The sequence below is a fragment of the Microcaecilia unicolor genome, chromosome 1, assembly GCF_901765095.1.
Source record: "Microcaecilia unicolor chromosome 1, aMicUni1.1, whole genome shotgun sequence".
NCBI classification, from domain to species: domain Eukaryota; kingdom Metazoa; phylum Chordata; class Amphibia; order Gymnophiona; family Siphonopidae; genus Microcaecilia; species Microcaecilia unicolor.
The window spans coordinates 160,308,580-160,333,483 of record NC_044031.1 but is presented as its reverse complement, the minus strand read 5'-3'; the positions used below and the strand labels follow the sequence as shown (position 1 = coordinate 160,333,483).

Below are 24,904 nucleotides of genomic sequence, written 5' to 3'. Positions count from 1 at the left end.
CCCCAAATTGCAGTACATAAGCACTGCCATATTGGGAAAAGACCAAGGGTCCATCAAGCCCAGCATCCTGTCTCTGATAGCAGCCAATCCAGGCTTCAAGAACCTGGCAAACCCCCCCACCACCACCACAAAAAAAAATTAATAATGTTCAGTGGACTTTTCCTTCAGGAATCTGTCCAAACCTCCCTTAAACTCCGTAAGGCCAGCTGCTGCCACCACATTCTCCGGCAACGAGTTTCAGAGTCCAACTACATGCTGAGTAAAGAAAAACTCTCTCTTATTTGTTTTTTAATCTACCATATTCTAGCTTCATCTCGTGTCCCCTGGTTCTATTATTGTTTGAAAGTGTAAACAAATGCTTCACATCTGTCCGCTCTACTCCGCTCATTATTTTGTAGACTTCTATCATATCACCCCTCAGCCGCCTGAGGAAGTACTTCATGTGTCCGTCAGCAGTCTGAACGGAGTAATACTAGACCGGAGGTTCTGATGCAGCAGTGGCGAAACGGAGGCCAACGTTGACCACGGTCTGAGTAACGAAGGAGTCCTAGAGAAGATTAAGGTCTTTGCAGTTAAGCTAAGTACCTCCTTTATTTTTTCAACATCTGCAAAAGCTCAATTAAGTAGTGAGTTTATATTTTTTGATGTTTTGAAGCTAAGAACCCCAGGAGGTTTTTCCGATGATGAAGAAGCCCTAGCCCTTTTACCCGCCTTGTTAGTGGGAAAAGGTGCTTCTTGAGGTTTTTCCTCCTTACACACTGATGTATTTGCTTACTTTATCATCTGTTTCCAAGTGTTTATACTTATAGGATTCTCCTTTATTGGAAACTGGTTCCCTGATGTTGACTATAGTTTATGTCTAAGAAGTACAACAATAGACATTGGACTACTCGCAGCATCATTGACCAGTCATTTCAACAGCTTAAGAATAGTTTCCAATGTTTGGATCGTCCTGGAGGGAAACTCCACTACAGATCAGAAAAGGTAGCCAAAATGCCCCATGCGGATTTTCCAAACGCTATATACAGAATTTCCTCTGTGTGCTGGAGGCAAATATTAATTTCTGGGGGAACAACCTGGAACGCAGTTCTGTCACTTCTTTTCAGACTCCAGAGCTAGAATGGTAGAGGTGTCGTGTTCCAGACAGCCTAAAAGGACTGTTATAGTTATGCACAAAAGTGCTAGCTGTGCACTCAGCGGTATTGTATAACTTAAGCACACAATGCCTTAAAAATAGCACCGGAACAGAGTGGGGAATTAAATTCCCAATGATCAACGCTAACAACATGCAAATTTAAGTGCATTATTATCATTGATCATCGGGGGAAAGTGTGGGAGGATTGTGCCTGTTTTGTTCTGTGTTTCATGGAGTACATAAGATATAAGAGAAACCTTCATATACCCTAAAGGTATAAACATAGGAACCAACTTCTCAAAATAATTGGGGTGCTAAACACAATGGAAATTACTTCTCCCTGGACACAGTCAAGGAGTTTGCTCAATATTGGGGGTGCTGAAGCCACCACAGAGCTGGCACCTATGGGTATAAATCAGGAACATAGAATATGTTAGTATAAAATGTTACAAGACAACGTATTGGGCAACCACCCACAAGCAACTGCAGACATACACATACAGGTCATGGAGTTGCCATTTGTCCTAGAGCCGGGCCTGGTTCTGATACTGCTGTCCCCATTATTTTTCTGGTGACCCAGCTACAGCTGTTCTATGAGAAACGCAAGAATTCATTAACATTCTCCAGAAATACACTTCTTACAGAACACCTGCATGTAGTTGATCACCAGAAAATGTTTTCCTATTCCTTTTTTAGCACAAAAGCATAAAGGAAAAATCTCTCAGGGTCCACCAATGGTAATATACTTGGGAAGTGTGAAGACATCATTGGTAACTAAAAGAAGGTATATTCTGTTGCTCAAAGAGCCTGTCAACGATAAGAGGAAATGGAAGTGTCAACTGGTGGAAACTCTAAAAAAAAAAAAAAAAAAAATAGGAGAATCGAATCTAGAGGGAAGATTCAGAACATATAAATTGGAGAGCGCAGGTTTAAATTTTGTCTGTTGGTTCTACTCTCCTGGCCATGACCATACCGTAAGGGAGAGCACTCCAGCCACATGCCCTGAAAAACTAGACACAGCCTTAAGGGAAGCTGTGCTTGCTAAATTAGCGAACACAAAGATAACTTCACAGATTACAAAAGCAGCATGGAATGAGAAGTGTCACCAAGACCTCTGACCTGCTGAAGCCAGCACCTTCTGCATGCTCAGTTCTTGAGCGTGAACTGAGCATGCGCAAGCTCTGGTATCGAGGCTGAGGAACACCGTACTTGGGTGAGGGGAGTTCTGGGCATCTTCGGAAAATGCCTTCAGCTGGTGGGTCCTGGGGATCCCCACCAGCTACAGCAAGGGTACACCACTGTTGGGTGGGCCTGAGCCTAAAGTGGATGGGCCCTTGTTTATCCCCCTGATTTATTCCAAAATATCTGTTTAATATATTGGCTTTCCTCTTATACTCTTCTCCACTAATGTTATTTCCTTTCTAGTATTCCTTGTTCCACTTGATTATCTAAACAAAGTTTTATAACCTGCCTTTATTGACTGGGTAATATACTCGAGTCTTTTCCTCTTCTTCCAGTAGTTGCCCGTGACCAAATTTAGTTGTGCATATGGGCGCTTGGTATATTCTATAAATCCCCGAAATTTAGGATTATTCTATAAAGTAAGCCTAAATTTAGGCACATTTTCAGGTGAATTTTCGAAAGAGAAGGATGCCCATCTTCCGTCCTTCTCTCAGGGCTGCCCAAATCGACATAATCGAAAGCCGATTTTGGGTGTCCTCAACTGCTTTCCGTCACGGGGATGACCAAAATTCACGGGGACGTCGGCACCGTACTGAAGGCGGGACTGTGGCGTGATTTAGAGATGGGCATCCTCGGCCGACAGTGGAAAAAAGAAGGGCGTCTGTGACGAGCATTTGGCTGACTTTACTTGGTCCATTTTTTTTTTACTATCAAGCCTCGAAAAGGTGCCCAAACTGACCAGATGACCCCTTACTCCCCCAGTGGTCACCAACCCCCTCCCACCCAAAAAAAAAACATTTTTTACAGCCTCTATGCCAGCCTCAAATATTATACCCAGCTCCATCACAGCAGTATGCAGGTACCTGGAGCAAGTTTTTAGTGGGTGCAGTCAGTGGCGTAGCAAGGGCGGGGCGGTGGGGGCGGTCCGCCCCGGGTGTCAACGGGTGGGGGGGGTGCTCCGTCCCCCCCCCCCCGGCGCAGCGCCTCTCACTCCCCCCCGACAGTCCCCACCTGCTTACCAGCTGAGCTCCGGCCGGCACCTCCAATCTGCAGCACTGCTGCTGACTTTAAATGAAGAAAACCGTCTCGTCGTTGGCCCTTCACTACTGAGTCCCGCCCTCTGATATAACTTCCTATTTCCTCAAGGGCGGGACTCAGTGAGTGAAGGGCCAACGACGAGACGGTTTTCTTCATTTAAAGTCAGCAGCAGCGCTGCAGATTGGAGGTGCCGGCCGGAGCTCAGCTGGTAAGAAGGTGGGGACTGTCGGGGGAAGTGAGAGGCGCTGCGCCGGGGGGGGGGGGGGGTTTAGGGTCCACACCGGGGGGTGGATGCCGACGCCAGGGGGGGTGCCGTTCCACGCCGGAGGGGGGGGCGGCATGTTGCACTGCATCCGGTGCGCGCAGCGGCGATCCGCCCCCGGGTGTCAGCCAAGCACGGAACACCACTGGGTGCAGTGCACTTCAGGAAGACGGACCCAGGCCCATCCCCCCCCCACCTGTTACACTTGTGGTGGTAAATGTTGAGCCCTCCAAACCCAAAAACCCACTGTACCCACATGTAGGTGCCCCCCTTCACCCCTTAGGGCTATGGTAGTTGTGTACAGTTGTGGGGAGTGGGTTTTGGGGGAGGGTTTGGAGGGCTCAGCATCGAAGGTAAGGGACTGGGAGCAATTTGTGAAGTCCACTGCAGTGCCCCCTAGGGTGCCCGGTTGGTGTCCTGGCATGTCAGGGGGACCAGTGCACTATGAATGGTGGCTCCTCCCATGACCAAATAGCTTGGATTTTATCGTTTTTGAGATGGGCGTCCTCGGTTTCCATTTTCACCGAAAACCGTGGACGACCATCTCAAAAACAACCTAAGGATGACCATAATACGGGTTGCCCCGCCTCTTTACGGGGCCATCCTGCGAGGACACCCTCATGATAACTTGGACGCCCCGTTCGATTATGCCCCTCCACATAGAATACACCTAGGTACATTTTGCCAATTTTTTTTAGATGTCATATCATGGCAGTGGCAAGGGCGGAGGCGGTGGGGGCGGTCCGCCCCGGGTGCACGCTGCTGGAGGGTGCAGAGTGCAGCTGCACGCCTGTCGGCTCCGCTGGTTCCCTGCTCCCTCTGCCCCGGAACAGGTTACTTCCTGTTCTGGGGCAGAGGGAGCAGGGAGTCAGTGGAGCCGACAGGTGCGCGGCTGCTCTCTGCACCCTCCAGCAGCCAAGAATGCACCCGGGGGGGGGGGGGGGGGGGATGATGCGCCGGGGGGAGGGGGTGTCGTGCTGCACCCTGGGGGGACGGACGCTGCTGCACCCGGGGGGGGGGGGGGGGCACAGCGGTGATCCACCCCAGGTGGCAGCCGACCTAGGATCGCCACTGCGTCACATACTGAGTCCTATGTTATCTACCAACTTCACACAATGGCATGATGCAGTCTTTCCCATTTTTCTTGGCAGAATCACTCAAAATCTTTTAAACTAATTATCTGTGGAGTGCAGCCTTCGAAATTTGCCACAGATTTTCTACTGGATTCAGGTCAGTACTTTGAATGGGCTACACAAAGACAGGTCTTTGTTCTTGCTGAGCCACTCCACTGTTTTTGTTTTGTGCTAAGGATCATATTCTCCTCACACCCAGTCACGTAACAGACTGAAACAGGTTTTCCTCCAGTGTATATATGTACTTTACACTTTAGATATCTTTATCCCAGAGATCTTTTGTCAGCTTCATGTTGGAAATGTTTAGACCTTTGCTTCAAATTCATTTTACCCAATAGAAACAGCTTGATTCTTTAACCAGGAGTATTCAAATCAGTTCAACTATAATGACTGTATACAAATGGGCTCTGTCTAACTTACAGGCCTTGTTTGGAAACAGAGTTAATTTGAATTTGAAATGACAAAAGGTATAAAGCAACCAAAATGCAGATCAACCTGACAGGAGAGGTGCCTCAGGAAGATAATTGTGTAACCTACCTTGACAAATCTTCTGAGCTCCACATCCATTTGTTCTACATTGATCTGTCTCCACCGAGTTTCAGTCCACTCATCAATGCTGCTCTGTAATGGCAAGCACAGCAAATCTTATGACCAGTATTTGCAGAAAGGACTCTGCTGGATAACAGAAGAGACTTGTTTGATCAATGAGGAGACCTGCAAGTCTCTATCTCACTATAAAGCAGGGGCGTATCTGCGTGGGGCCACAGGGGCCTGGGCCCCCGCAGATTTCGCCCTGGCCCCCCTCCCCGCCGTCAACCCTCCCCCGCTGCTTACTTTTGCTGGCGCCGAGGTCCGACCCGCAATCTCCGTTTTTCGTCTTCCTCCGTGGCCATGCTTCCGGGAAGTAATGCTGCAGTGCTGATTCGTTGAATCCAGTTCGGCGTCTGACGTCAGACGTCGAACTGGATTCAACGAATCAGCACTGCAGCGTTACTTCCCGGAAGCATGGCCACGGAGGAAGACGAAAAACGGAGATTGCGGGTCGGACCTCGGGCGCCAGCAAAAGTAAGCAGCGGGGGAGGGTTGACTGCGGGGAGGGGGTGGAGAGAGGCGGCGGCGGCGGCGGGGGGGGGGGGGGGGGGGGGGCAAAAATGTGCCCCCCCTCTCTGGCTGTGGCCCCCCCTACCGCCGGATTCCAGATACGCCCCTGCTATAAAGCTCAAATTAGATAAACTTCCAGATAAGTCCAGTGTTCTTTGATGTTGCCCATCAAAATTGGCATTTATAACATTCATTACTAGTCAAAGTGAAGCTTGCTTGCTTCATGTGAAAGCAAACTAGCATCATGAAGGGACCCCAGATTTGGAAGAAACTGAAAATACCACTCAAATATTGCTTTTAGAGGACAATAATTTCCACAGGTAAAAGGTATATCACTGGCATAAATTGGCTGTCTTCAATTTCTCACCATTAATGCATGAAAGTTATGTATTTGACTGAACATTTGAAAATATAAGATATTTCAATCTTTATTGCTTTATTGTATAAAAACGACCCGACACCTCTAAACAGTCTAGATCTAAATCTGTTTGATTACAAAATCTGGTGAGCAATGGAAGAGAAATTTTACAGAACAAAAATAACAGATGTCTTAGACCTACACCAATGAATACTGGCTGCCTGGGACAAACTTGACCAGCGAGTAATTGATGAAGCTATCAATCAGTGGTGTCAAAGACTCTGTAAATGTGTGAAGGCTGAAGGAAAACACTCTGAACACAAATTATGAATTAACTAAGAAAAAAACCCATTATGCTAAAGTTTTTAAGGTCATATTAAATGTTTAAACAATTGTAAAGTATTTTGAAACTATGTTAGGGGTCCCATTTTTTCCAGACACCATGTATATACAAGTTTTATTATACTACTGAGGCAGGCATGAGGAAAAACATAGCCATGTCAGGTATTTTGAGTTTTAACTGGTGTTTTTATATTTCTTTGTGTGTTTATTATGGTTTATAAAAAATGTATTTAAGTATTTTGAGAATGCTCCTCTCCAGTAAGGTGTAGCTGCTATTATTTCCTTCATTCTTTGTCTTTCCGTTACATCTAGGAATTCCCACAACAGGGATCAAGATGTTCAGAGGAAATTACACTAGTATCAGATAGATACAATTAACTGGTTATTAGTCTTTGAAAGTATTAATTTGAATCCACATTTGCTAGAATTCTAACATCTCATCAGGACTAACAGCAGGTAGTGCTATATACTCCCCATTATGGAGAAATGAATTCAATGTCTAAAAGATGACTGTACTTTCATCCCATATTCACCACTCCTGTATGTTTTTAAAATAACATTTAATGCAGGATTAATGCAAGCAAGTTAAAGATTGAAGGCAATTTTATAACTGAGCGTGTAAATGCAAAGAAAAGTGCCACTTACAGTGGTGGAAATAAGTATTTGATCCCTTGCTGATTTTGTAAGTTTGCCCACTGACAAAGACATGAGCAGCCCATAATTGAAGGGTAGGTTATTGGTAACAGTGAGAGATAGCACATCACAAATTAAATCCGGAAAATCACATTGTGGAAAGTATATGAATTTATTTGCATTCTGCAGAGGGAAATAAGTATTTAATCCCTCTGGCAAACAAGACCTAATACTTGGTGGCAAAACCCTTGTTGGCAAGCACAGCGGTCAGACGTCTTCTGTAGTTGATGATGAGGTTTGCACACATGTCAGGAGGAATTTTGGTCCACTCCTCTTTGCAGATCATCTCTAAATCATTAAGAGTTCTGGGCTGTCGCTTGGCAACTCGCAGCTTCAGCTCCCTCCATAAGTTTTCAATGGGATTAAGGTCTGGTGACTGGCTAGGCCACTCCATGACCCTAATGTGCTTCTTCCTGAGCCACTCCTTTGTTGCCTTGGCTGTATGTTTTGGGTCATTGTCGTGCTGGAAGACCCAGCCACGACCCATTTTTAAGGCCCTGGCGGAGGGAAGGAGGTTGTCACTCAGAATTGTACGGTACATGGCCCCATCCATTCTCCCATTGATGCGGTGAAGTAGTCCTGTGCCCTTAGCAGAGAAACACCCCCAAAACATAACATTTCCACCTCCATGCTTGACAGTGGGGACGGTGTTCTTTGGGTCATAGGCAGCATTTCTCTTCCTCCAAACACGGCGAGTTGAGTTCATGCCAAAGAGCTCAATTTTTGTCTCATCTGACCACAGCACCTTCTCCCAATCACTCTCGGCATCATCCAGGTGTTCACTGGCAAACTTCAGACGGGCCGTCACATGTGCCTTCCGGAGCAGGGGGACCTTGCGGGCACTGCAGGATTGCAATCCGTTATGTCGTAATGTGTTACCAATGGTTTTCGTGGTGACAGTGGTCCCAGCTGCCTTGAGATCATTGACAAGTTCCCCCCTTGTAGTTGTAGGCTGATTTCTAACCTTCCTCATGATCAAGGATACCCCACGAGGTGAGATTTTGCGTGGAGCCCCAGATCTTTGTCGATTGACAGTCATTTTGTACTTCTTCCATTTTCTTACTATGGCACCAACAGTTGTCTCCTTCTCGCCCAGCGTCTTACTGATGGTTTTGTAGCCCATTCCAGCCTTGTGCAGGTGTATGATCTTGTCCCTGACATCCTTAGACAGCTCCTTGCTCTTGGCCATTTTGTAGAGGTTAGAGTCTGACTGATTCACTGAGTCTGTGGACAGGTGTCTTTCATACAGGTGACCATTGCCGACAGCTGTCTGTCATGCAGGTAACGAGTTGATTTGGAGCATCTACCTGGTCTGTAGGGGCCAGATCTCTTACTGGTTGGTGGGGGATCAAATACTTATTTCCCTCTGCAGAATGCAAATAAATTCATATACTTTCCACAATGTGATTTTCCGGATTTAATTTGTGATGTGCTATCTCTCACTGTTACCAATAACCTACCCTTCAATTATGGGCTGCTCATGTCTTTGTCAGTGGGCAAACTTACAAAATCAGCAAGGGATCAAATACTTATTTCCACCACTGTATGTGCATTTGTGCACTACATGCTATTCTATAACATAGCACATAAGTGCCATAGTGTGTAACTGCAAGGGAGCACACACATGAGCAGAGCATGGGAGGGGCATGGGTATGCTTCCAATATATTCTCAGAACTTATAGAATAATGTAAGTTATATGTTTTGTATGGCGCACTTAGGCACACCAATTTACTCTTGCCATTTAACTGGTGTAAGTGGTTACATCTAAATTTAAGCATGCCAATTCAGGTTTATACTAGTATTCTCTAACATCATCTTGGTGCACAGATGCGGTTACAGAACTGGTGCTCAGTGCACAGCATTGGCATGCCTAACTGGAGGCATCAATTTATAGAACTGCCTCTGAGTGTTTTAGCTGAAAGACGTGTACCAGAGGCATTTCAGTGCAAGGGTTAGCCATAACAAAAGCCATGGTTGTTACTATTCTTGTATTTAAATATAACTATTAAGTGCAACAGATTTATTTATCATGCCCTCTTGAACCAGTTGGTACATAAGGCATACATACAGATGCATCTTCCACACTTGTTGTTTTTGTGATTCATCAACTGCTTCTGACCAGTTGAAAGTGAGATCCTTTTCAACTGTTTGATGCTAAATCTGTCTTGACCTTCCTTGGCCTCTTCTTTCCCTTCTGGTTTCCAGTTCCTGGCTTGCCTTGGTATGCACTGTACATCCACTCCTTGTAGGAGCCCAAACCATCTAAGTGGCTGTTGCTATAGTATCTTGCTAAGGAGGAGAAGAGCTTTTTCTATAGCAGGAATGACAGCATGGAATAAACTTCCTGGACCCCTTAGGGCTCAAAAGAATTTAGGATTGTTTAAGAAATTACTGAAACAGCATCTGGTGTTGCAGGTTAAACAGTAACTTTGATAGCTGGAGGACACAGCATAATGCAAGCATGCCTATTTTGAAGTGTTGAGTTTTTATAATGTTTTCTTTTCTTATGTATGTTTATCTGTGCACCGCTCTGGATAAGGGCAGCATATAAATATTAATAAAGGGAAATGAAACTCAAGGGTTCTTAAGCAGTGTTACCCACACTCCCAAGGGGTGCAGAAGAGGTCAAATGCGGTGTGGAGAAGAGTCCTGAAATCTAAGGCAATTTATTGAAGCTAGAAAGAGTGAAGGCAGTTATTAGGTCAGTTATTGGTAGTATAACTGTGTACAACTGTAATTAAGCGACATGTTAGCAGTTAGCACTGTTAGCGGCTAAAAGGGGCATATGTAGCTGTCAGTACTCAATAGTGGACGCTTGGTTACAGAAGAAGGTGCAACAGTTTCACTGATCAGTTAAAGAGGTGTGAATCAAAAAAGGTTAAGGACCCCTATCGTGGCTGTTTAGTTGTCTCAATAGAATAACACATATAAATCATGTTTTGAAAGTAGCGCAACAAAATTAAGCACATTCTTCAGGTTTATAATATTTTACTTAAAATATACAAGCCTCTTACCTTAACAAATGAAATCATATCCCATAATCCCTTGAGAAGTTTTATTTCCCTGCGACACTGTTTTATTTGCTTGTAATCGGGAATTGCCACTTCAAAGAGATTTGCAGACTCCTGCATATGTAGCATTTCTTCTTCCAAGGTCTTCAGGTCTTGGTTTGCCTTTAGTGGATGAAACAGCCATTTTCACATTTAAGCACTTTTTTGGGGTTTTTATACAGAGACCAGCATATCTAAAAAGTCACGAAACAAGGCAAGAATGCAGCAAGTGAAGATGGGATGCGTCCAACTTAGAAATGTGGTCATTTTTCATTAGGAGATACTGGTTTACCAGTAAGCAGGGCAGTTCATTGGAGGTGTGTTTGAGCTTAACTCGTGGAGGGGCATAATCAAACACGAACGCCCATCTCCATGGGCGTCTATCTCTGAGAACGGGTACGTGAAGGGGTGGGACAAACCGTATTTTTGAAAAAAATGGGCATCCATCTTTTTTCCGATAATACAGTTTGTGCCAGCTAAATGCATCGGATTTGTGCGGATTTGAGCTGGGCGATATCGTTTTTTCAGCGATAATGGAAACCGAAGGCGCCCAGCTCAAAAACGACTAAATCCAAGGCATTGGGTCATGGGAGGGGCCAGGATTCGTAGTGCACTGGTCCCCCTCACATGCCAGGACACCAACCGGGCACCCTAGGGGGCACTTGTAACAATTAAAACAAAAAAGTTAACTACCTCTGAAGTCCATAGCTCCCTTCCCTTGGATGCTGAGCCCCCCCAAATCCCCCCAAAACCCACTCCCCACAACTCTACACCATTACCATAGCACATATGGCTGAAGGGGGGCACCTAGATGTGGGTACAGTGGGTTTTGGGGGCGGTTTGAAGGGCTCCCATTTACCACCACAAGTGTAACAGGTAGGGGGGGTATGGGCCTGGGTCCACCTGGCTGAAGTCCACTACACCCACTAACAACTGCTCCAGGGACCTGCATACTGCTGTGATGGAGCTGGGTATGACATTTGAGGCTGGCATACAGGCTGGGAAAAAAAGTTTTTAAAGTTGGTTTTTTTTTTGGGTGGGAGGGGGTTAGTGACCACTGGGGGAGTCAGGGGTGGTCATCCCTGATTTCCTCCGGTGGTCATCTGGTCATTTAGGGCACTTTTTTGGGACTTGTTCGTGAAAAAAAAAGGGTCCAAAAAATGACCCAAATTCGCGCTAAAAACGCCTTTCTTTTTTCGATTATCGGCCGAGGACGCCCATCTCTCCTCGGCCGATAAACACGCCCCAGTCCTGCCTTCACCATGCCTCCGACACGCCCCCGTCAACTTTGGCCGTTTCCTCGACAGATTGCAGTTGAAGACGCCCAAAATTGGCTTTCAATATACCAATTTGGGCGCCCACAGGAGAAAGACGCCCATCTCCCGATTTGGGTCGAAATATGGGCGTCTTTCTCTTTTGAAAATAAGGCGGATAGTGACTCAGTTCAAAGCAGAGTGGCCTTTTATTAACATATAACTCACAATTACCCTCTCTGGATTGCCTCTCAAAACAGCAGGTGTAGACACCAATTACCAGCTGATATTCAGATCAAAATATGTGGTTCTAATAAAGTGCAGTTACATTATAATTCCAAATTATTCCGTTTTTGGATTTTTCCTTACATTTATTTGTATTTATACTTTTTCCCCTCCAACCAAGAACTTCTTCACTTATGTTTTTTTTATATTTTTATATTATGATTGACCTTTTTCACCTTTAAGAAACCTTATTATTGAGTAAGTATTTCACCACACTGCAGGAAATCTGTTTTCCTTGAGAATAACCATATAATTCTGAAGATTAAGAAATTAGCTTTCATTTCAAAGCAAACAGAAAATGTCAATAACGTTTCTTTTTTTTTTTTGGCTTCCTTATAGAAACAAAAGAAAAACAAAACAAATTTACATTTACATTTTCTACCAGTGTCAGGTTCTCAACCCCACAAAACTGAAAACATAAAAGCACTCTAGTCTTGACAGCATCCTTCTACCCACCCAACCCCAGCTCACATCATCCCATCCATTGAGGGTTCCTTCCAAATGAAACAAGAACAATTTCCAGTGGCTCCTGCCCCACCAATACCATATCAGTGGACTATGGGGCATGCAATGAAGCTACAAAGTAGTAAATTTAAAACAAATCGGAGAAAATATTTCTTCACTCAACGTGTAATTAAACTCTGGAATTTGTTGCCATAGAATGTAGTAAAAGCAGTTAGCTTAGCGGGGTTTTAAAAGGTTTTGCTTGGCTTCCTAAAAGAAAAGTCCATAAGCCATTATTAAAATGCACTTGGGAAAATCCACTGCTTATTTCTGGGATAAGCAGCATAAAATGTATTGTACTGTTTTGGGATCTTGCCAGGTACTTGTGACCTGGATTGGCCACAGTTGGAAACAGGATACTGAGCTTGATGGACCTTTGGTCTGTCCTAGTATGGCAACACTTATGTACCCAAAATAGGCTGTCTTAGCCAAGCTGATGGAATTGGGTCTAAAGAACAAGAGGTCACACAAAGGGGCATAATCGAACGGAAACGTCTATCTCCATGGGCGTTTATCTCCGAGAACGGGTCCGTGAAGGGGCGGACCGAAGCGTATTTTCGAAAAACATGGACGTTTATCTTTTGTTGAGCTGGGCGTTTTTGTTTTTCAGCGATAATGGAAACCGAAAGCGCCCAGCTCAAAAACGAAAAACTCCAAGACATTTATTCGTGGGAGGGGCCAGGATTCGTAGTGCACTGGTCCCCCTCACATGCCAGGACACCAACCGGGCACCCTAGGGGGCACTTTTACAAAAAAAAAAAAACAAGGTAAAACAGCTCCCAGGTGCATAGCACCCTTCCCTTTGGGTGTTGAGCCCCCCAAATCCCCCTCAAAACCCACTGCCCACAAAAGTCTACACCATTACTATAGCCCTAAGGGGTGAAGGGGGGCACCTACATGTGGGTACAGTGGGTTTGGGGGGGGGGTTTGGAGGGCTCCCATTTATCAGCACAAGTGTAACAGGTGGGGGGGATGGGCCTGGGTCCACCTGCCTGAAGTCCACTGCATCCCCTAATAACTGCTCCAGTGACCTACATACTGCTGCCAGGGAGGTGGGTATGACGTTTGAGGGTGAAAATAAAAAGTTGTGAAACGGCATATTTTGTGGTGGGAGGGGGTTTGTGACCACTGGGGGAGTCAGGGGAGGTCATCCCTGATTCCCTCCAGTGGTCATCTGGTCATTTAGGGCACTTTTTGGGGCCTTATTCGTGGAAAAATTGGGTCCAGGAAAAGTGCCCTAAATTCTCGCTAAAAACGCATAGTTTTTTTCCATTATTGGCGAAAGGCGCCCATCTCTGATCGGCCGATAACCATGCCCCAGTTCCGCCTTCACCACGCCTTCGACACGCCCCCATCAACTTTGTCCGCATCCGCGACGGAGTGCAGTTGAAAACGTCCAAATTCGGCTTTCGATTATACCGCTTTATTCGTTTTTGTGAGATAAACGTCTATCTCCCGATTTGGGTCACAATATAGGCGTTTTTCTATTTCGATTATAAGCAGGATAGTAACATAGTAGATGACGGCAGAAAAAGACCTGCACGGTCCATCCAGTCTGCCCAACAAGACAACTCATGTGTGCTACTTTTTGTGTATACCCTACTTTGATTTGTACCTATGCTCTTCAGGGCACAGACCGTATAAGTCTGCCCAGCACTATCCCCACCTCCCAACCACTGGCTCTGGCACAGACCGTATAAGTCTGCCCAGCATTAAGTCTATTGAGAAGCTGGGAAATCGATGTTTGAGTGGGAAGCTATCCATAATGCAGTCAGAGCTGAGAAGGGCACGTATAGAGTCAGGCTGTTAGTAACCGTAGATTTTGATATAGGAAAAAAAGGAGCTCTAAGCTTCTCTATCTTCAAAATAAAGTGCAATTCTAAATTTTCTGAGGGAATGGGCACAGCAGATTTGTTCTCTGTTGGGGTGGATGTCAGATTATTGAAAATTCGAAAGAGCTATTTAGTCGAATTCGCTGCCTTTTGAATTTATTTACAGTAGAAATTTTTCTTTGCTAGACGGATCTGGGCTAAATAAAATTGCTGGAGTTCTCGGCACTGTGACATAATTATCTGATTTATGTTTGTGCCAAAGGTGTTATGCTCTTCTTACCTGTCGTCTACAAGTATGTAAGCCAGGGTGGAACCAAGCTGATGTTTATTAGTATGTTTTTTTAATACATTTGAACGGAGCTACCCTGTCCAAAAATGTTCGTTTTTTTTATTTTTTTTTTTTTTTTTGAAGAGTGCCAGGTACAGACCTGTTCTCCAAGTTCTAGCTCAAAGAAATCATCTGGGAAGGACTCCTGTAAAAGGGGAAGTACCAGAGGGTCAATGCATCTAAGACATTTTGACCAGTAACCTTCAGAAGATAAGGACAAAGGAGAGGATATGACAGAAATCTACTATAATAAAAAGTGCCCTCAACGTTCTGAAGCTGACTCTGTGGCTTCAGTGAAGGGTTCATAAGTTCGTAGGTGTGTAACCGATTCACCATCTCTGTCTGCCCTGCTCTCGCGTCAAAACGTTATGACGTCGAGGGCGGGTAATCTACTATAATAAAAAGCGCCTCCAACGTTCTGAAGCTGACTCTGTGGCTTCAGTGAAGGGTTCGTAACAGTGTCACATCTCTCTCTGCCCCGCCCTCACGTTAAAACGTGATGACGTCGAGGGCAGGTAATCAGAAGGCAGGACTGAGGGAACGAACTCACCTCCAACGTTCTGAAGCTGACTCCGTGGATGGCCAGGGCTTTCAATAATGCCACCGCTTCGACGGAGCTAATCTGGGGACACAGTACAAACGCTGGGTGGCTGGGGGGGCAGGGGACAGAGGAGAATTGCAGGGTGGCTGGAGGGGGGACAGGGGACACAGGACAATCGCTGGATGGGGGCTGGGTGGCTGGAGGGGGGCAGGGGAGAGAGGAGAATCGCTGCATGGCTCGAGGGGGGGCAGGGGATACAGGAGAATCGCTGGGTGGCTGGAGGGTGGCAGGGGAGACAGGAAAATAGCTGAGTGGCTGGAGGGGGGGCAGGGGAGACGAGAATCACTGGGTGGCTGGAGGGGGGGCCAGGGGAGAGAGGACAATCACACACACTCTCTCTCTCTCTCACAGACACACTCACACCCAGTCTCACTCTCTGTCACACACACACACACACACTCGCACGGTGCTGCCAACCACGCAGAGGGGTGGAGAGGCAAGGGGTCCTGAGACCACAGGGGAGGGGAATGCAGAGTGGGAGGGGATCCTGAGACCAGAGGGGGGAGGAGGTCCTCAGTCCAGAGGGGGAGGGGGGTCCTCAGACCACAGAGGGAAGGGGGAGGTATCTCTGTCACACACACACTCTCTCACAGTCAGTGTCTTTCTCTCTCTCACACAGTCTCTCACACTATGTCTCACACTGTATCACATTCACTCTCTATGTGTCACACAGTCACTCTCACACACTCTCAGTCTCACAGAGAGTCTGTGTATTGCACATATACTCTCTCACACTGTCTCACACACACTCTATCTGTGTGAAACACACTCTCTCTCACACAGTCACTGTGTCTCATACGCACACGCACACACTCTCATTCAAACACACCATAGGCGTAGTTTGACTGTTTCATTTGGGGGGGGGCAAAGGAAGGGGCGGGGCATATTAGCATATTCATTTGCATATTTGTATATGCAAATTATGCTAATATGGAGGAGGGAAGGAAGGGAGCAAGAGCTGGCTTTTTTTGGGGAATAACCATAATGAATATGTATGAAATATCTCATACATATACATTATGGTTATTCCCAAAAAAGCCAGCTCTTTCTCCCTTCCTTCCTTCTTTCCTCCTTACCCAGCACTCCCTCTTCACTAGTATTTCCCCACCCCCTTTCCCATACCACAGATGCACATTTCCAAAAGCTGACATATTCCAATTAAATTCTGAATAAAATACTTTTTTCTACCTTTTGTTGTCTGATCATTTCGTTTTTCACCACTTCCACCTCATCAGCAATGATTTCAGTACTCCTATGATGCACTGCCATGGATATCTCAGCACCACGTTTGTAGACTCTCCACTAATGAAGAAACCGCTGACTCTTGTCTCCACTGACCGCCATCGCCTCACTCGGTACAAAAAAACTCTATTCCTGCTCCACCTCGCGCTCCCTCACCAACCGTCAACAACACGCGCGGGAGTCCCAGGACACAGCGGGCGACGCGTAAAAGCAGCAAGCAAGCAGCCAGGCTCGACTTCCTGAATCCTGCCCTCTCTGCATCCCGCCCTCCTCTGATGTCATTTCCTTTCAGGCGGGCGGGGACGCTGAGAGGGCAGGATTCAGGAAGTCGAGCCTGGCTGCTTGCTTACTGCTTTTACGCGTCGCCCGCCCGTTCGCCACTGCGGGAAAGTAGATTAAGTCGTCTTCATCGTTTGGGGGGGCACTGCCCCCTCTCACCCCCCCAGTCTACGCCCATGAAACACACACACTCTCATTCTCACACACACACTCTCTCTCTCTCACAGACACACTCGCACCCAGACTCATTCTCTCTCTCTTTCACACACACACACTCGCACATTCACTCTCTCTCTCTCTCTCTCACACACCCAGTCACTCTCACACACACTCTCTCAAACATACACACTCAGAGGAAAACCTTGCTAGCGCCCATTTCATTTGTGTCAGAAACGGGCCTTATTTACTAGTTTGAAATCACAAAAGTGATCTGTCCATGAAAGTGGAAGAGTTCTTGGCAATGACACCTTAAACCTTGAACTAGGGCCTGGCATTACTAAATCTAATGTATGATCATCAGAATGAGCTGATCCTACCACATGTTAAACAAGACCTAGGTCTTCTATTAGAGAAATAAAACCCCTGGTACGTGGATATGATAGATTGTCTACATGAATATCGAAATCTCTAAGAACTAGAAGATTGGGTTACTTTACTGAGGCTTCTGCTATAGATTGATAAGCCCTACCCCAATCTTCAGTTTTGAGTGAAGGAGAGCAGTAATAAAGAAGAATATAAAACTGCGGATTAGTTGCCACTTCTACCAAAAGTATTTCAGGGAAAGACAGACCATGGGAGGAGATTTCTCTGACCTGAAGTGATGATGTAAACATAATTACCATACCTCCGTCTCGTTTGTCCACCCATGTTAAATAATGTGTTGAAAAGTTCACAGAGAGACTTGAAAATAGGTATGCTTCCTCTCCAGGCAGTAGCCAAGTTTTGGTAAGACAAAGAAAATCAAGGTGACTCTTCAGAACTAGTTCCTGAATAAGTGAAGTTTTGTGCTTTAATGCGTGACAGTTGAGGCTTGCAAAAGATAATTCTTGAGTAAAATTATGTGCTGTGGAAAGAACTTTATTGCAACAGGTGAGACATCTGACCCTATTAGGGCACTCATAAGTTTTGGGCAGAGGTCGCTGACCCCACCAGACAGGGATCGGCAGGTCTGGTGCCATAACTGAAGGGGAAATTAAACAGTCTGCTCCTACCAAACCACTCAAAGAAATATCGGTGGAATAGCATTGAAAGAAAAGGATACAAAAAAAAAAAAAAAGAAGCAAAAGTACTAAATATAAAAATCTCTGCATCAAAATCACAGTGTCAGGAGTTGAAAACTTACCCAACTGGTTTTACCTTCCTATCCTACCTGCCCTGGCATCATATTAATTTTCCCCCTTGAGGTCCTCTCTATCCAGGAAGAAAAATTATTCAAGCTGTTCTCCTTAACTGCCAGCTTTCCTCTGAAACTACAACTGTTACATGCCCCATGCAATTCTGACTTCATAGGGAAGATGGTAGAAGAGGAAGCAGCAGTAGGTCAAATGTATTGCTTCCTGGATATCTCTACCAGTGAGGGAATGGAACAGGAGACACAGGGCAAAGATAGAGATGAAAACTGCTGCAAGTTGCAGAGGCTGACACTCTAGTTTTTTCTCCACAAGCAAACAAAATTTCATGCACACATGAAGTTCTCCTGCACTAGAAACACATCCAAACTGTTTAAAAAAAAAAAATAAACCAGCTCCTTTACCAGTTTGGACCCTTGACTGAAAAAACCCCCACTTTTTAGAATTAGTTTTAAATCTATACTAGTTTGTTTCATGGACTGTACCCTAGTCCTATTACTACTGGACTATTCCCTATCCTATGCCCACCACTTTTGATTTTGTAAACATCTATTTCATGCTCTTTGAGCATTTATGACCTTGATCAACGACAGCCAGCATTTCGAATTCTGCTTCAGGATCACTGGACAAATTCGCGCTCATTACTGACGGCGGATATCACTGACGGTCTCTGTGATATCCGCCATCAGTAATGAGTGCGAATTTGTCCAGTGATCCTGAAGCAGAATTCGAAATGCTGGCTGTCGTTGATCACGGTCATAAATGCTCAAAGAGAACACAGAGATCTACTTCTAATCAAGCTAAGTTTGTTTAACATTACTATTTAGCTTTCAGACAACAGAATTTAAAGGTTTTTCTGGCCGATAATGAGGAAGTTCAACCGAGTGACCTTTACTTTGCGTCATGGGGTTTCTCGAGGCCTTTTCCTCTAAAAGTCTTTAACGGTCACAGGGAGTACTTGAACTAAAATAGCTACACACATTTTGTGGAGGACCTATACAATATTATTTACCTCAATATAACTCAATAGCCATGTTGTGTTTCCATCCTCTTTCTATTTAGGCATTCCCTGTGTCTATCCCATGCATCACCTCTCCTGGAAGGGCATTCCAGGCATTAACTAGCCTCACTGTGAAAAAGTATTTCCTGACATTACTCCTAAATCTTGTTCCATGCAACCTCAATTCATGTCCTCTAGTTCTACTGCCCCTAAGTCTCTGGAAGAGTTTTGTTTGTATATGAATACCTTTCAAGTACTTAAATGTCTATATATCACCTCTCTCTCCTTTCCTCTAGCGTATACATATTCAAGTCCTCCAGTCTCTTCTCATACATCTTATGGCATACACCCTCTGAAATTTTTGTCGCCTTCCTCTGAACCGCCTCAAGTCTTTTTATGTCCTTGAAGAGATATGGCCTCCAAGACTGAAAACAATACTCCAAGTGGGGCCTCACCAATGACTTGTACAGGGACATCAACACCTCATTTCTTCTGCTAGTTATGCCTCTCTCTATGCAGCCTATCATTCTTCAAGCAAGAGGCACCAACTTGTCACATTGTTTCACTGCCTTGAGGTCCTCAGACACTATCATCACAAGGTCTATCTCCTGATCTGCGCATGTCAGTCTCTCAACCCCTACAGTCACAAAAAAGAGGGAAAACAGCATACAAAAGCAACCAAACAAACAAACAAAGTAAACACTGGGCCTTCAGGAATGAGAAAAATGCAGTCCTTTATTTATGATGAAAACCCGACACGGGCCGTATTTCGGCGTACAAACGCCTGCATCAGGGGTCAAAGAGCTCTTCTAGGTCAGCTAATTAGCTAGTTGATAAAGATGATAAACAATCAGGTTATATTTCCCGATGTTTGAACAGCTCGTAAATAGAACGCCTTTTGGCGGTTTATGCGGTTGAAGGCGTTCTATTTACGAGCTGTTCAAACATCGGCCCGTGTCGGGTTTTCATCATAAATAAAGGACTGCATTTTTCTCATTCCTGAAGGCCCAGTGCTTACTTACAGGCATATTTTCAAAGCACTTTGGGAGGCTAAGTTCCATAGGTTTCTATGGAACTTTGGGGAGGCTAAGTGCTTTGAAAATGAGCCCGTTAGTCTCTCAACCCCTATCACATACTGCTCTTTTGGATTTCTACACCCTAAGTGCATCACTTTGCTCTTCTTCGCAGTTCTATTTATTTTGCAGTGCAGTGCTGATCTGCTTCTCAGATCTCATGAGAGTCTGAACTACAGTGCATATCAAAACAACTAAAAACATAGTTGATGACTCTTTAGTATGCATAATCAACACTTCCTTAAAAAAAATGTTTGCCCTTCTTTATTAAAGAAAGCTACCATTTGACCCATCCTAAATAAGACATTCCTTACTGACTGTACTGATCATAGCAGCTATTTTCTTATTTCTAATTTTCTTTTTCTAGGAAAGCAAATTGAACAATTTGTTCTCTTTCAGCTCTAGGATTAGCTAGATGAATTTGCTCTCTTGGATCACTATGGGTAAGGTTTTCAGAAAACCATAATTCTGAGACTTTAATGCTTTCCATTACAGACATTTAAAGATTTGATAAATCAAACATCATCTGCTTGTGGCCTTAAGGATCTCATCAGTTTTAGATACCATTAACATCACACCTTATTGGACTGTCTAACTCAGTGTTTCCCAAGTCCAGTCCTGGAGTGCCCCTTGCCAGTCAGGTTTTCAGGATATCCACAATGAATATGCATGAAAGAGATTTGCATATAATGGAGGCATTGTATGCAAATCAAGTTCATGCATATTTATTGTGGATATCCTGAAAACCTGACTGGCAAGGGGTACTCCAGGGCTGGACTTGGGAAACACTAGTCTAACTGATCTGGACATAGGGACTAATATAGAGACCTAGTTTGGCCTTTCTGTTCCAACCATTATGGATGGTGAAGAGTGCCCAGCAAGAAGCACTGTTCTATAATATTCCTCCGGGCGCTGTGCTTTCCTGAGTTCTCTAACATTTATTCCGAAAACTCTAGCAAAACTATTGACAATAAGAATTCAATATAAGCCATATGCTGATGATATTCAATTATTATTTCTTTTCCAATCCAGTTCTGATGTACAAGTTCCACTGATTGATTATACTACCATGATCAACAACTGACTGGCAAGTAAAAAAACATAAAACTGTCTTAAGCTTGACAAAAACTGAAGTTCTTCTTACACATTCTACTATTTCAGGTATTCCTGCACACATCTGAATAGTTTTAATTATACTTTTCTCCTGAAGTCCTTGAGAGTTGTCATTGACTCAAAACTGTCAATGGCTGCTTAAAACAAGGCTTTGGTCAGAACAACATTCTACAAACAGAAGCCAGGGTGACGCTTGAGTCCTCTATTGCAAGTGGGCTTGGGCCTATACCATAGGCATTAGTACTTCATTGGTTCCTACAATGCACTTTACCTCAGGCTCCCTAAATCCTTCATACATTTGCTGCAGTCACCTTCTGTGCAGCCTTTATTACAGACCTATACTTCACCAGTGTTGTGCAGTATCCACTTGCTTCCTAGCAAATGGAGAGCTAAATTTAACACAGCCATTCTGATCTATAAAGCTCTAGGAAAGATCCACATGCTTTATTTGAAAACCCTTAATGAGTATATTCCATCTAGTCAACTGAGGTCCTCTTCAAAAGCTTTGGTTTCAGTCCCATCAAAGGCTATATGACTGCCTGATATATGTTTTAGGTTCTTCTTGATCACTGATTTGAATTAATCCTGGACTGATATGTTTCTTCAGATTATTAGTCATAGTCTCTGTAATGTTTTCACATTATGTATTTTATTTTACTCGCCGGCAACTGACTTCAGAATAGGAAATGATTAATGAATAAAAGAGATGAACTGAAATCTCAGTGAACAGAAATACAGGCCAATGGAGAATTCAGAGCAACTGCTACAACAGCTAATGGCAAGACTGGCTGATGCTATCGGAAAAAGAAGGGGAACAATAAGATGGAATAGGAAGTTGAAAGGAATGCTGCATGAAGTGGTGATGGTGGTGGTGTGGTGGTAGGTAGGACACTTGGAAAGGAGAGGAAAAAGACTTGGGATAGCACAATAAAGAGAAACCTGAGTGAAAAAGAGACTTGGGAAAAGGAGACTGTGAAGAAACAGTGTGTTTTAAGCCTGTAAAATGTATTGGATACTTTCCTGTCTTAAATACGTCTGAAATATATTTCTCCTGTTTGGACAGAGATTGTGCATGTTTATGCTTAAAGATGTTACAAAGAACTAACTTTTCTTTCTTTTATTTGGCACACAGATAATAGGAAGTGCCTTGCAGTGATGTAACCAGTTTTTATTTGAAACTTGACTGCTCTGGGTTCTGATTGGCCTGGAGTTTTGAAATTACCCAGCAGATGCTGGCAGTTGCTTCAGTTTCAGACTGGCAGAGGGAGAGAGACATATTTTTTTGCTGAACCTCTGTGAACAGATATATGCCCTGATCTTCCAATGGTACTTTTTAGGATGTATGCAAGTGTTTAGTTAGTGTTATAATTGATCCATATTTCAGTTACCTATTATTGTTTGCCAACTGCACTATTTTGTTCCACTGTTCAATATTTTTTTAAGAGAATAAACATAATTGTTTGTTCACCCTGTTTGTCTGGACTGATACAGAATCCTAGTAGTTTGTGTGTTAGGTCTGTAAGTGCTTTCTTGGACCTGTGGGACCACTGGGAGTGTGGCTCCAGTAACCTAGAAAACACTGGAGATAATTGGTGAACAGGAGACTCACCCAGAGGCGTTTGTGACCTAGTCAGTATGAGGAGGATGCTAGTGTAGAGCACAAGCAGCAGGTGCAAAATCACTTTTTCTGTCAATGATATATATCTCATATTACTGAACTATCCCACCAGAAACTGAATGCCCAGCTGAGAACACATACTTGGTGACTCATGAGCTAAGATCAAAGTCCACTCTGCTGGCCACTAACCCCCAAATTCTATAAAAGCCACTAAAAATTGCATGCACAAATTTGGGCACGTGCCCAATTTGTGCATGCAATTGAACTGAATAATAGGCCAATTAGCACTGATAATTGATATTTTAACAAGCAATTACTGGTGCTAATTGAATTTAATTCAAATTTGTGCACATAAATTTTATGAGTGGATCCAAAAAGGGGATGCCGCCACCATGGGAAGGTCATGGATGGATCAGGGGCATTCCTTTAATTTACCTGCATTGTTACTGAATAAAGGGGATGACGCGGGGATTTATACCAAGGTTTCATTGGTGTAAATGGTTGCCCCTAACTGTAATCCCAATTCCTGGTGCTGCGTGATATATTTTGTACAGATAAGCGCTGATAAGGAAGGCAAAGAGAGACTTTGAAAAGAAGACTGAATTGGAGGCAAAAGTGCATATAGGTATATTAAAAGCAAGAAGCCAGCAAAAGAATTGGTCGGACTGCTAGATAACCAAGGGGTAAAAGGGGCAACCAGGGAAGACAAGGCCTTAGCAGAGAGATTCGCCGAGGAAGATGTGGGAGATATACCGGTGCCAGAAATGGTATTCAATGCTGATGAGTCAGAGAAACTGTATCAGTCTGTAAGCCTGGAAGATGTAATGGGGCAATTTGACAAGCTGAAGAGTACCAAATCGCCAAGACCGAATGGTATATATCCCAGGGTGTTGATAGAATTGAAAAATGATCTGAACTACTGTTAGTAATATGTAATTTATCATTAAAATCAAGCATGGTACCGGAATATTGGAGGGTGGCCACTGTAACACCGATTTTTTAAAAAGGGTTCCATAGGTGATCCGGGAAATTACAGACCGGTGAGCTGACGTCGGTGCAGGCAAAATGGTAGAGACTATTATAAAGAACAAAATTACAGAGCATATTCAAAAGCGTAGATTAATGAGACAAAGCCAACATGGATTTAATGAAGGGAAATCTTGCCTCACTAATCTAGTACATTTCTTTGAAGGGGTGAACAAACATGTGGGTAAAGGCGAGCCAATTGATATTGTGTATCTGGATTTTCAAAAGACGTTTGACAAAGTACCTCATGAAAGACTCCAGAAGAAACTGGAGAGTCATGGGATAGGAGTTAGTGTCCTATTGACTATTAAGAACTGGTTAAAGGATAGAAAACAGAGAGTAGGGTTAAATGGTCAGTATTCTTAATGGAGAAGGGTAGATAGTGGAGTTCCCCAGGGGTCTGTGCTGGGACCGCTGCTTTTTAATACATTTATAAATGATCTAGAGATGGGAGTAACTAGTGAGGTAATTAAATTTACTGATGACACAAAGTTATTCAAAGTTGTTAAATCGCAAGAGGATTGTGAAAAATTACAAGAGGACCTCATGAGACTGGGCATCTAAATGGCAGATGACGTTTAATGTGAGCAAGTGCAAAGTGATGCATGTGGGAAAGAGGAACCCAAACTATTGCTATGTGATGCAAGGTTCCACGTTAGGAGTCACCGACCAGAAAAAGGATCTAGGAGTCATCGCTGATGATACTTTGAAATCCTCTGCTCAGTGTGCTGCAGCAGAAAAGAAAGCAAATAGAATGTTAGGCATTAATAGGAAAGGAATGGAAAATAAAAACAAGGATGTTATAATGCCTATGTATTGCTCCATGATGCAATCGCACCTTGAATACTGTGTGCTATTCTGGTCGCTGCATCTCAAAAAAAGATATAGTGGAATAAAAGGTACAGAGAAGGGCGATGAAAATGATAAAGGGGATGGGACAACTTCCCCATGAGGAAAGGCTGAAATGGCTTGGGCTCTTCAGCTTGGAGAAAAGATGGCTGAGGGGAGATATGATAGACGTACATAAAATACAGAGTAGAGTGGAACGGGTAGACGTGAATCGCTAGGCAGACTCAAGAAAAATGTCAGGAAGTATTTTTTCACAG

The 24,904-nt window shown here is 44.2% G+C and overlaps 1 protein-coding gene across 1 annotated transcript in view; it reads right to left on the bottom strand.

The window, feature by feature from the left end:
* Positions 1-24,904, bottom strand: part of DNAH11 (dynein axonemal heavy chain 11) — a 708,797-nt gene that overhangs the window by 556,249 nt on the left and 127,644 nt on the right. The window contains exons 19-20 of the mRNA XM_030201723.1: positions 10,260-10,418; positions 5,288-5,371 (exon numbers count right to left, since the gene is read on the bottom strand). Of these exons, the coding sequence (XP_030057583.1) occupies positions 5,288-5,371; positions 10,260-10,418 (243 nt within the window). The remainder of the gene's footprint in view (positions 1-5,287; positions 5,372-10,259; positions 10,419-24,904) is intronic.